Source organism: Mizuhopecten yessoensis, unplaced genomic scaffold (genome assembly GCF_002113885.1).
Source record: "Mizuhopecten yessoensis strain PY_sf001 unplaced genomic scaffold, ASM211388v2 scaffold8745, whole genome shotgun sequence".
NCBI classification, from domain to species: domain Eukaryota; kingdom Metazoa; phylum Mollusca; class Bivalvia; order Pectinida; family Pectinidae; genus Mizuhopecten; species Mizuhopecten yessoensis.
In genome coordinates, this window is record NW_018407700.1 from 2221999 (window position 1) to 2234369 (window position 12371).

Consider the following 12371-nt stretch of genomic DNA (forward strand, 5'->3'; position numbering starts at 1 on the left):
CTTCCAAGTCGTTATCAGATATGTATGAATGTCTGTACAATTGATAAAAATAATATTTTCTTTTAAATTATGGAGGTGTGCTTCTATTTTATCCCATTATTATTTGTGTTATTTTTCACCTTTTTCGGGGTCAAAATCAAAAGTGCTTCAGCTACACTAAATATGTAAAAATAAGATACTAATAATGTATAATTTTCCACTTTGTTGCATATTATTTTTATCATATTGAACGTTATAAAGTTGAAATTTTGGCCTTTTGTAAAGCGCAAGAAATATACATTAATACACATTTTCAAAATGGCCGCTGAATTCGTCATTTTTTAAAATTCTTTTTAAAAGTTTTACAAACAACAGGCATATAGTTTTTTTTACATATTTTTCAGATGCGTGTTTGCTATTAAACTTGATCATAATTTGTTAAATATTACAAAAACACGTTACACCAGATCAAAACGAGACTTGAACGTGATTTAAACCTCAGAAGAGTACATCCTTAATGTCTTATCTATTTTTCTGATCTTATTGTCATCACTTGGGGAGGGATGGAGGGTGGGACAGATTTTAAAGGCAAATATTATTGAGTATGCAAGAGATATTTTCCAATAGATACTTCTTTAACAGTTCGATATCTTCATATACACATGCTACTGTTATAACAAAGCCATGTTATAATAAGTTAATCGTTCATATAACGTTTTGTTGAATCATTACTTAGGCTCATGAATGCATTTAGAAGCCTCATCACATTCGACCGACTACCCTCCCCGCAGTGATATGTTCAATTCACAATACTTATCCTGTCATAACTATGATGCTACTGTATGTAACAGCACGTATCTGAACTGGGCCCAACAACATGTACCAGCTAGTGAAAGCAGTAATATGACGATTATCAAATATCATGAAATTAATATCGGTGTTATACCTAACTACTGTTAGTAACTTTAGTAGATTACTTTTCAGCACACTGTTTGCTTTTAGAAAAGTCAACAACCTGAGCAATATTTAAACACTGGCAGGATGATTTTAGGTTAATATGAAACGGAATTTCATTACAGTAAATCGCGTCAGATAAAAAGCTGTCATGTGTCTTATCTTATACCACATTTATAACGACACCCCCCTTAAAATAAGTAGTTTTTTTCAGCATTGAATCTCTATATACGACTTCCTGGTCATCTCTAGGCAATTATCGAATAACGTCACAAAACATAACCTTGAGTTCACTATAGCCTTTATCAACATGTATTGCTATGCATGGCACAACACATCAATCTACACCATGTCCATGCATAACATCTCAGTACATATATAATTTTTGAGGCACCTGTATTCCTTAAAATACAGGTGTCAAAATAAGCATTTAAACACGATTGATTTATCCTCAGAATGTTTTTGCATAATTTTAGCGTTCAAATGGTATTTTATGCATCGCCGATACTGTATTGCGTATTTAACGTTATTTTAAAAGATGCACTGTCACCATTTCTGAACCTTAAAAAACTGGTTATAGTAGCCAATGAGAATTTCAGATTTGATATGTATATGCATTGTCAGTAATAATGCATCATGAAATGATAACTTCGAAAACCGCCATGATATTTGAGCAACAGCGTTAATATGTAAATGAGTGAGAGCAATACATATTGAAACTCTAAAAAATTGGACAACATTTGTATTCAATGTCATAAGTAGTACATTATTTGATATCAGCTACAAAAACCGATATACATTTGAGTTAGTTGTGAGTGGAAAAGGGGGAAACAGACATGGATAACATTCTACTAAAAGTAGGAGAATTCGGTTTATACCAGAAATGTGTGTTCACATTAATTTGCTTGAGTACCCTGTTTTGTGGATTGTATGAAACAATGTCGGTGATATTTCTGAATTCACCTGAGCACAGGTATGTTCCAATTTTTTTTTAATATTATTTTGATTGCATTACAATTTGCAGAATGTGCAAATATGAATTTCTCAACATCGTACTTGTTTACTTTTTTTTCTATGATTACGGCATTTTGAGTCATTTAGAACTAAACAACACTAAAAATAAAAAGTTCACAAAAAAATCAAACTTAAACATAAACGCCAAAATGTTTTAAAAAAGATAAAATCAATGCAACCCGATTGGCTATAAAATATGGAATCTTACCTCACAGATTAATTGAAATTAAATACTGTAATCCTATGTTAATGGCACAAGAACTGTACCAAACAAACGTTTATATTTATTGCATTATAAACATATCTTTTATGAGTTCCAAGTCTTAGTTTGCTTTTTAAAAAATGGTTAACTACAAGCATGACAATAAAGTTGATCTCCCTTACGTAAAATGTAACCATGTGCAATGTAGGTATGACCTTTTCGTAGTCGCGAGAGGACAACTTTCTATCAGCAGTCAACTTTTACTTGTTGTACATGAACCCACACTAGGGTGAATTGCTAATATCTAACTTATTTCTTCTAATTTGTTATGATGCCAACTCCTATTAATATCATTTGCTATATAAGATTTGAATCAGTGTAAACAGTTCAATATATATGATATGATACATTTTTGTATGTAGGTTGATGGCTATTTTTGCATCCCTATTGACTCTTTTAATAACGGTTATTCCGTCATCACCGGGTATCCAAATTAAGATTAAATGATAGAACATTAAAATCATGTTGATACAAAAGAGGTTCGATTTATAAAAAAATCTCTGCTCTCAGAGTATACAATACACAAATCCTCCCACAACTGCAAACGAAATCATCCCACCGCTGCCGAACTACAGCTTTTTCAATTGATAAGAAGAGGAGGTTCTGCAAATATTTACATATATACAATATTCAAAATTTATATCGGCATACTTGTTTACACTCACGAATAACTCTCATACAATTATAATTGGGGAATGCATATATAATCTACTTACGCTTACAAATAAACATATATGTTATAATGCACCTAAACCTATTTTAACAATAAACAGTCTCGTAGCTTGTCCACACTGAACATATTACAAAGTTCCGCTAAGGTTAACTTTCTTCCTGTTCTCTGGCAAACACAAATCAGTCTACAAAGCACAATAGAAATTAACTTCTTGTCAACTGACAGATGACATGTACGAATGAACTGTATATTAGACGCTGAAGTCTTAGTTGCTTTGTCAGGATTCAACTCAGTGGTTACTACCGGGCCTCCATATCACAGTATGCTATCATCATGCTCCTGGCCTCCATATAAGAGTACTGAGTCTCTATTCACAAGGAAGATATAAATAACAAAGCATTTCCCTCTCTGGATAATCGTATCCATACATGAGTCAGTTTATATAAACTGCAGCCTCAATGGAACCGTAGATGTGAGAAGTAATCAACTAATACCGTCGGTCTTTAGGGGTTTCCGTCATTTTTCCTCGGACAAAAACTGACAACCCTCTCGATAGGAAAATAAGCTTTAAAACACAATTAACACTAATGACTGCATGCACTTCTATGCTCAATTGTATACACTTACAACACTCACATTGATATATAACTGCATTTACATAACATTATCTTACTATGTATATTGTGTATAAATAGGTAAAGTGAACCTAGTTCAATACATAAACAGATACCACACAAATGCATTCGCTCTTACCGTGCAATGTACATTTTTGTATCTGTTTTTAATGTAAGAAATACCGTTTATTACACGGCCAAGCCTACACAGAGTCAACGATCAAAATCACAAGAAAAAAACAGATCTATCTATGATTGAAAAATAACTTACCGTAAGCTGTGTTTCACGCTTACACCCAAATACTCCATATTGATAGAAGTAGTAATAAAAATACGGGACACGCCATTACGGCTGTCTTACACATCTGTCAAAACAATTGTGTGCGTACTTAGGGAAACGTAAGTTTAACCCATGAAATACAAAATACAAGATTATATACCCACTAGTGCTATTTCATGGTCAATCATGCTTATAATATGTACCACATGATATAGTATTTTAAAATGTCGGTATGTGACACTTATAACACACGCTGCTGGTCCTTGTCATCGATCTTAGAGCCATCGGTATGTAGAAGTTTATGTGAAGGATATTTTCAGATGTACTTGGAAGACAAGTTCATCTACTGAATCGGGAATGTATAAGAATTATTGTTACTATGCTGTACTAAATTTACATCTGGTTTTAAAATGATTTACGGTGGAATTGCAGGAATACTGTCAACACCTTTCGACGGTAGTCTAATACATAAACTGCAACGTTGTTTGAAATTTGTTATAATAATTAATTAAAAAGGCATTCAATTAAAGTTGCGTTTGTTTGTGCAGATGCAAAATCCCTGGCCTTGAGAATGACACGTACGACATACACAGTGCCTATCAGCAGAACCTTGTCAACAACTACATACCTCCCTCAACAGATGATGACACCCTCGACTATGACCAGTGCCATCTATACTCGTTTGATAACAACAATGTCAAGTTCGACAACCCCAGCAGACCAATTAATGCTTCACTCGTTAAATGCCACGAGTGGGTGTACAGTGATTCTGTGTTCAAAGAAACGTTTACATCGAAGGTATAGCCGACAACGATTAAACAGTTTTGTCTTTTTTCTTTTAAATTGCATTTGAAAACAGAAATTCCTTTATTGTCACGAACAAAATTAATATATAAGCAAAGCGCTATGCCCAAACGACGTTCTTTATTCTTTATTCTTTACATAATCTTACATTTGCAGTTCAATATCGTGTGCAATGATACCTTCCTTATTCCGTTGGTAAAGTCAATGTATATCGTCGGGAAGTTTGTCGGCGCTTGTGTGTTTGGTAATCTATCTGATGCGTGAGTAATATAGGGTTGTCTTTTTCCAAGTAGAGAGGAAGATGTAGTGGGTTTTCTTAATGTTGTACAATTCAGTTTAAATTATCGCTTAAATTGAAGTTTTCTTATATATGTATTCTTAATTTAGGAATAATAAAAACATATAAAAAACATCCAAAATATGGGGGAAGGCCTTTTTTTCGTGAATCTCGAGGATGTCATTGAGTAATTTCCTATATTTATATATGGAATGAATAAACATTCATTCATTCAATAATAATATTTGCCGCTTCAGGATTGGTCGTAAAATAACATTTTTCGTTGCCATTATGATGATGTTTGGACTGACGTTCGGAATGTCTTGGTCTTCGTCCTACACCATGTTCGCTGTCATCATGACGGCAATAGGTGCAACTACACAGGGAATCTTCCCTGTCGGGTTCGTCCTTGGTAAATACACAGTGTATATAAGAAGTTGGATTTTGAAATTAATATTCAATATTAATTGTTATGTTAATCCCTAGAATAGTCCCATCAGACGAAGTTAAGTAGAGATTGATAGCATCGTTAAATTTGTTCATGTGGGGTTTTAAACCAAAAGAAAGGGTCAGTTTCACTTGCATTAGAAGTATTTCTCTTCTGCTTATTTAACAATGTCTTTCATGTCTTTACCACATTGCTGAAGGTTGGTTTGTTCCCTTTGCATTCTAACAGTGTTATAACAGCCCGAAATAGTTTGGTAGAGTATACAATGTCCCGACATCCTATTCAATATTTACACATTATTACATGCATTTAGCAAAAATGCTCATTAGAACAAAATGTTGCACGTTGTTTGGTCGGTAGTATATTTGAAAATGAACTGCATAAATGTCATCTGAGACAATCTGCTATCAATATTTCACCCAAAAGAAAATTTACAAATCGGAAACACAGTATTTTGTTAAAACTAGCTGGAAGCTATTATGATATCTTAGTAATTTGGGATCAATTTTGGCTAACTTATTATTCATTATGTCGTCAGTTCACAATGGAAGAATAACCACTTTTTTTACACCGATTTAGGTATGATCTTATGCTATACTTTTAGGTCTTGAGCTAGTTGGTCCGTCAAAACGAAAATACACTGGCATAGTTATCGAATATTTCTTTTCTGTGGGATTGATGATTCTGGCCGGTGTCAGCTACTTAGCCCGTCATTGGCACTATATTAACATTGTTTGTTCGGCACCGGCTGTTTTGTACATTTTTTACTGGTGGTACGTATATTGGTTTTATTATTATCATTATTATTTTCGAACCAAGTTCGAAAACCCGTAGCTTTTTAAAAAATAGGAAATACAAGTAAATATAAAATGTTTTATTGTGAACATATCTTAGTAACAGCAACTGTCTGTCAATTCAAAATCATTCTTTTTGAACTTGATATATATATAAATGTTATTTTGATTTATGGAGAAATGATATAATTAGTTGAATAAAGAGATACTGTCGCTTCTTTATCAGGTTTATTCCTGAATCCCCTCGTTGGCTAATCAATAAACACCGATATCAAGACGCCGACATGGTTATCAAGAGGATGGCCAAGGTGAACAAAAGGAAAATAGAAAGTGATCTTTGGGAGAACGAAGGCGAGACTAAAGTGTCTGAACCAACTGGAAGCGTATGGCAATTGTTCTCAAGCGGCATGCTTCTGCGCACACTCGTTATTTTGTTTAACTGGCAAGTTGTCTTTATGATTTTGTATATTTTTTTTTTAAGCGAAATTATCAGACATGCATATTTGTTTAACTCTGTTTTATTTTTGTATTTTCTAGTTCTTAATGATGAATGTTAAAAAGAACTGTTTGGTAGACAAAATGGAGATCATTTAAACATCTTTAGTGTTACAATGTCTAAAATAGCCAAGACTGACTCTCACAGAGCACAATTAATATTTAAATAAAAGTTGATTTTTATGCAAGTTTTTCTTTACAGGTTTACAGTGTATATGACCTACTACGGACTGACTCTAATTGCCGGTAACCTCGAAGGAAATTTCTACGTGAACATGTTTGTATCGGGGCTGGTAGAAATTCCAGCTCATACCATGGTCCTACTTTTAATTGGTCGAGTAGGCAGGAAAACAGTTTACAGTCTCAGTTTGACACTTGGAGGGTGCGCATGTGCATCGACAATATTCCCCATTGCTGATAGTGAAATTGGTAAGTTAACATGTATTAATTTTAAAAGTAAAAGATATCATCTTGATGGAATCCTATCGGTATTGAGTAAACAGTCTTGCATCTGCTATATTTAATTCGAAACATGTTTATTATATGATATGGTGCTAATTCCCAGCCCTGATTGGAGGAGCGACATCATGTGACAAGACTGTAAATCTGTTACATACCTCGTGCTATGAATAGAAAAGTGTTACAGACCTCGACCTATATATAGAAAAGTGTTATAGACCTCGACCTATAAATAGAAAAGTGTTACAAACCGCTACTAAAAATAGGCCTAGGTAATTCTCCAGCCATCGATTAACAGACACTCAAGTAATCTGTTACAGACCTCGTTTTATAAATAGAAAAGTGTTACAGACTTCGACTTATAAAAAGTGTTAGACCGCTACTGAAAAATAGGATTAGGTAATTTCCTAGGCAGTCTGTAAATCTGTTACAAATCACACTTCTGAATTCAACTACAAATGAATTATCTCATCAAATTCAGAAATATGTGATGCTATTGATGATGTCGATTATGTAAATGATATTTACATAAACTTGAATATTACATGAATTGAATCTGATGTTATGAATGTTATTTTGAGGTTCTTCAATCCGAATTCGAAAATGGTCCATGCCATCCATGTGACAATGACTTGAAAAATGATAAACATTGTAAAATGTCATATAAAACAATCGTTGACTTTAGTGTCGGTCTATCCCTGATTTACCGGCCTCAGTGAATATTGTTCAGACCAGGTCCGTAAACCAGGGATAGACCTCACCTGAATTCTATAATTGTTTAATATTTCATTTAGAGAACCAGACCATTATTACAACACTTGCCATGATTGGTAAGTTTGGTATGTCAGCCGCATACAGCACGCTATACCTCTATTCTGCTGAGTTGTTTCCTACGGCAATCAGGAATGCAGGGATGGGTGCCTGTATTTGTACAGCGAGAATTGGAGGAATCGTGGCACCCTACATCGCAGACTCGGTAAGTGATGTTACAAGGAGTTATCATGTGTTTGGTAACGTTTCTTTCAGGATTATGATGCCTTTTTAAATGTCTTCTCAGATCCTATAATTGTAACGATTGATCAAAATTTGTCCTTTTGTGTTAACAAAGTGCTTTTTGTCTTCAGTAATTAAACATAGTCACAGGGAAGCTTTTCGAAACCCATTTAATTTTAAAGTATATCTCTGACATACCATACCTTTTCCTGCTTTTCGAAAATATGTTCTTGGTATGTATGACGGGTATCTAGATAAGTTACGATATTCATTGTTTCATTTGCAATATCATTGCTGCTTTGTACCTTAATTCCTGGTTAACAATTTAGAGAAAACAATCATTGTTTAGGTTTGTGGGATAGTGAAAGTCTACCCTCGGTTGTATGATTTAGGCTCAGAACTTCTATAAAGCCTCGGTCATACTTCTCAGATTATGACGAGACACATCAGGAAAGGTACTAACTATGGAGCATATCAAGCGTTGGTTGTTTTTTTTACCGGATTATAGGAATTCAGGTCCGTTCCGATTCGTGATATATTTCTTGTCTCCTCTGTTCCTGTCTGTTATTCTCTCATAGCGATTCTTTACCTTTAAAATGTTTGTTTTTATGTGTGCCTAGTTTACTTTATGCATAGCATTTCTTCGAATGTTACAGGCAGCCTTGATAGGTGGCATGTTCGGGAAAGTATTTCCTTTGGGATTATTTGGAGTGTTTTCTATCATTGCTGGGTTATCATCCTTGACCTTACCAGAAACGTTGAACAAAACATTACCGGAAACAATGGAAGACAGTAAACTGCTTGGAAAGTATGTATTCATATTAAGTATCCATAAGTCATTTGTGAGTTATGTTTTCATTACTGCTCATAGATAACCTCCTGACGTATAAACAAAAATAGTATTAAATATGGGGTGATTGCACGTGAAACATACGTTTGGGAATTATTGGGTAAAATACAGCTCACTACCTTAATTCATATTTCGAAGCTTTGCCACGTCATACTAAATCAATTTATAATGTTAAATTATTCCTCGAACTGACCATTGTCTTGCCTATTCCACAGTTTAATTTGTTTCCCCTGTTCTTATAGAATCCTTATGGCACGTATCAAACTTGATACCTTTTTTTATTTATAACTTCGACACGTTTCACACCTTAAGTGTTGTATCAACGGAGAATTAATCATTTTACTATATCAGATAAAAAAGATAAAAAAAAATGCCAGATTTATCCTGCTGATAACAAAAGAGAGCAAAGGTTGATGGGAGGGTAACTTTAAGATATTTCTGTGTGTAATCGTGGATAATAGATTGTATTGATGAAAGGAGTTACTTGTATTTTCCATTTCTCGTGCCTGACACTGCAGGCTACATTTTATATGTACTAACATATTATTGACGTATGTAAACTATATCATATGCCTATTTATGACCCACTTCACATGCCTTTGAACATTTTCAATTCACCGTAACACGAGAAATGCACATATATAAGGTATAACATCGACCTCGCTTACAGTGGATATTTGGTTGTCGATAATGGAGCATTGACGACATGAATCATTGTAACTGTGTAAAAAGTTTAAAAGAAGCTTTGTCTTGATTATGATTATATTGGATATTCAAAATGCCAATCATTGTGTCCTGTGTAGTTTTATAAAGGTGTGTTAAACATTTTTAGTACTGTAAGTGTCTGTGGTGTTACATATGATACTGTTCTCAACGCTATAACGAGTAATATATATATATGTATAAATATCTTAACCCTAAAGTTTTAATTAATCAATTCATCTTTAAGCACAAGAAAATCACGAATATATGTATGCGTATAATTGAGTGAAAATAATTAATACTGGTTGTCCTAATTAAGATAACGTATACAAATATTTAATTCCTGAATGCAAAACGATTTTTAAAAAGTTCAGCTCCCTAGATAACCCTTCAGTTATTTGTTTTAAGTTAACCATGACACTATCTAATTTTCGGATGCTATTGACAATTTTTACCATGTATAAATGTAGGATTCACTAACGAGTGATTTATAGATAAGCACACTGCATTTTCAGGGTTTATCGTGAAAACATTGTTTTTTCATTGCGAGCACGTGGATAAAATCGAGAGGCCACCGTAGGTAGACTCGAACGACCTACCCTAAAAATACTGTAATAAACTGTTTTATTATCTATATACTACCATCTGGTGTATTTCTCCATCCATCCATACGACTTCTAAGCCTAATGATCAGTTTTTACGCGGAGGAATACAAAGGACCTTAAAATTGTGTAAAGGGATATTTTGAAACAGTATTCCTATCAAAAGTATCTCAGTACGCAATGCTACGATTGATATGGTGCTGTTATCATCGGAATATTTTTTCCATGATTTTATAATGATTTGTTTATGACGGTGGGTTTTTTACGCGGAACACCGTTGTGTTGAAACTATTTCCTTTTCGTTTTGAGAAAATCCATTCTCAAATCGTTCTAAACGTCTTCTCAAGTGTTATCATACTGTCAACCCGTAATCATTAATTAATCATGATAATGGTTGGTGGTAAAATTGGTTTTCATGTTTATCTAACTCTCATCGGTTAATTCTGAAAAAGTATAAAGACATGCGATTTATCGAGTGTCTCTTACAATTTTAAAATTAACAAATGAGATTTAGATAGACATGAAAACCAATCATCACGAGTTTGGGGACTTTTTTCTCCAATTATGTTCAGATATTTTATCTAGAAAACCACATGGTTACCCTGGAAACTCATTATACCTGTTTCGGAGACAATTTGCCATGCAGTGTGAAGTCACATTGGAAGATGACGTCACAAAGAATTGTTATTTTACGTCATAACTAAAAGATTGACCAATGCAATAACGTTCAAGGTATTAGCAACAAGTGGGAATGCAAACATGTTTACCAACTCCTAGAAGGTGTATGCATTGAGTCGGGAGTGAGGAAACATAATGTGGCTGAGGTAGAAATAAGCATTCCAAACTTAACTTCGGAAATGAGAAAATTCTGTGCTCATTTGATATAAACTGACATTTTAAGTCCTGTTTGAAATAATAGGACTCACATAATATTTATCCTACATACCATTCTCTATCCCGCAGGTCTACCTACATGTCGCTAGAGGACAACGGAAGCAAAGACAAGATACCTTTCTATGAAAATAATGGATACCTCTCAGAAGAGGGACTTACCCGACTTTAGTAAAAGTTGTATCCATTTAACGGGAAAACATATATAAATCATTTGTCTTCTTCGCATAGCGGCATTCAACAATCCTCTTTGTGTATATCAGAAACGGTTACATTGTGCAGACATGAGTTAGAGGTTATTGTCAAACCTAATTGTGTTGATATCTGGTATAATTTATATTATCATGTAACAATAAATAGTATTATATATATAAATATCATTAATATAACAATTACTTCATTCGGGTGGTAAATCACAAAAAAACAGACAATAGAGTCTGCCTGTAAAAAAAACTACCCAAAAAGCTGGAAACAATGTGAGTCATTGACATTTAAAATTGCAACAGTGTATCCTTTTAAAAAATGCACATACTTTTGCTACGTCAGGTCCGATCAAAGTACAACCTGCTACTATTGTGGTACTATCAGTACATTCTAGTTTTTAAACGTTAAAGGTGTAACACTTTTCGCCTGTTATTTTACACGCACAATACAAGCAGGAACTCAAAATAAAAATGGACAACATTTTGACAAAGATAGAAAAGATGGTATTGTACCAGAAACGTGTTTATATCTTGATTTGTTCGAGCACCCTGTTTGCTGGACTGTATGAAATGATGTCAATGATGTTACTTTATTAACCTGATAACAGGTAAACGACATTTAACTAATTAGTATTTATCGGTATCTATTTAAGGTTTAATTATTTCAAGGATCAATTTTAAGCTGTCTTGACGTTTTGATGGCTCTGTAAATAAGCGTCGTATTTCATACCAAATCACTTATGAAAGATGAAATAAAAAACTAAGAACAAATGAATAAATAAATGAATGTATAACATTCTTGACCAATCATTATAATCCTACATAAAAAGTACAGTTTTCTATGATAATATATGTAAATAACTTACTGGTACATCATGGTTCTCCTTGGACTGAAGAATGATACATACATGTATACTGTACAAAGTATCTATCACCAGGACCTTGTCAACAACTACATATCACCTTCATCGGAGGATACCATCCATAGCTATGACCAGTGCCACCTGTACTCGTTTGATAACGAAAATATCAAGTTCGACAACTCCATCAGGCCGATTAATGCCTCACTCGCAGGTT

At 33.8% G+C, this 12371-nt stretch overlaps 1 protein-coding gene across 1 annotated transcript; it reads left to right on the top strand.

Annotated features, from left to right (window-relative positions):
* The first annotated feature begins 1871 nt into the window (after positions 1–1871).
* On the top strand, positions 1872–11430 carry LOC110456443 (organic cation transporter protein-like). Its single transcript, XM_021507215.1, has 10 exons — positions 1872–1906; positions 4325–4574; positions 4737–4840; positions 5115–5269; positions 5910–6078; positions 6326–6541; positions 6797–7023; positions 7848–8029; positions 8703–8854; positions 11164–11430. Exons 1-10 carry the CDS (start codon positions 1872–1874, stop codon positions 11261–11263), a joined length of 1590 nt encoding a protein of 529 aa, XP_021362890.1. The 3' UTR covers positions 11264–11430.
* Positions 11431–12371: the final 941 nt, after the last annotated feature.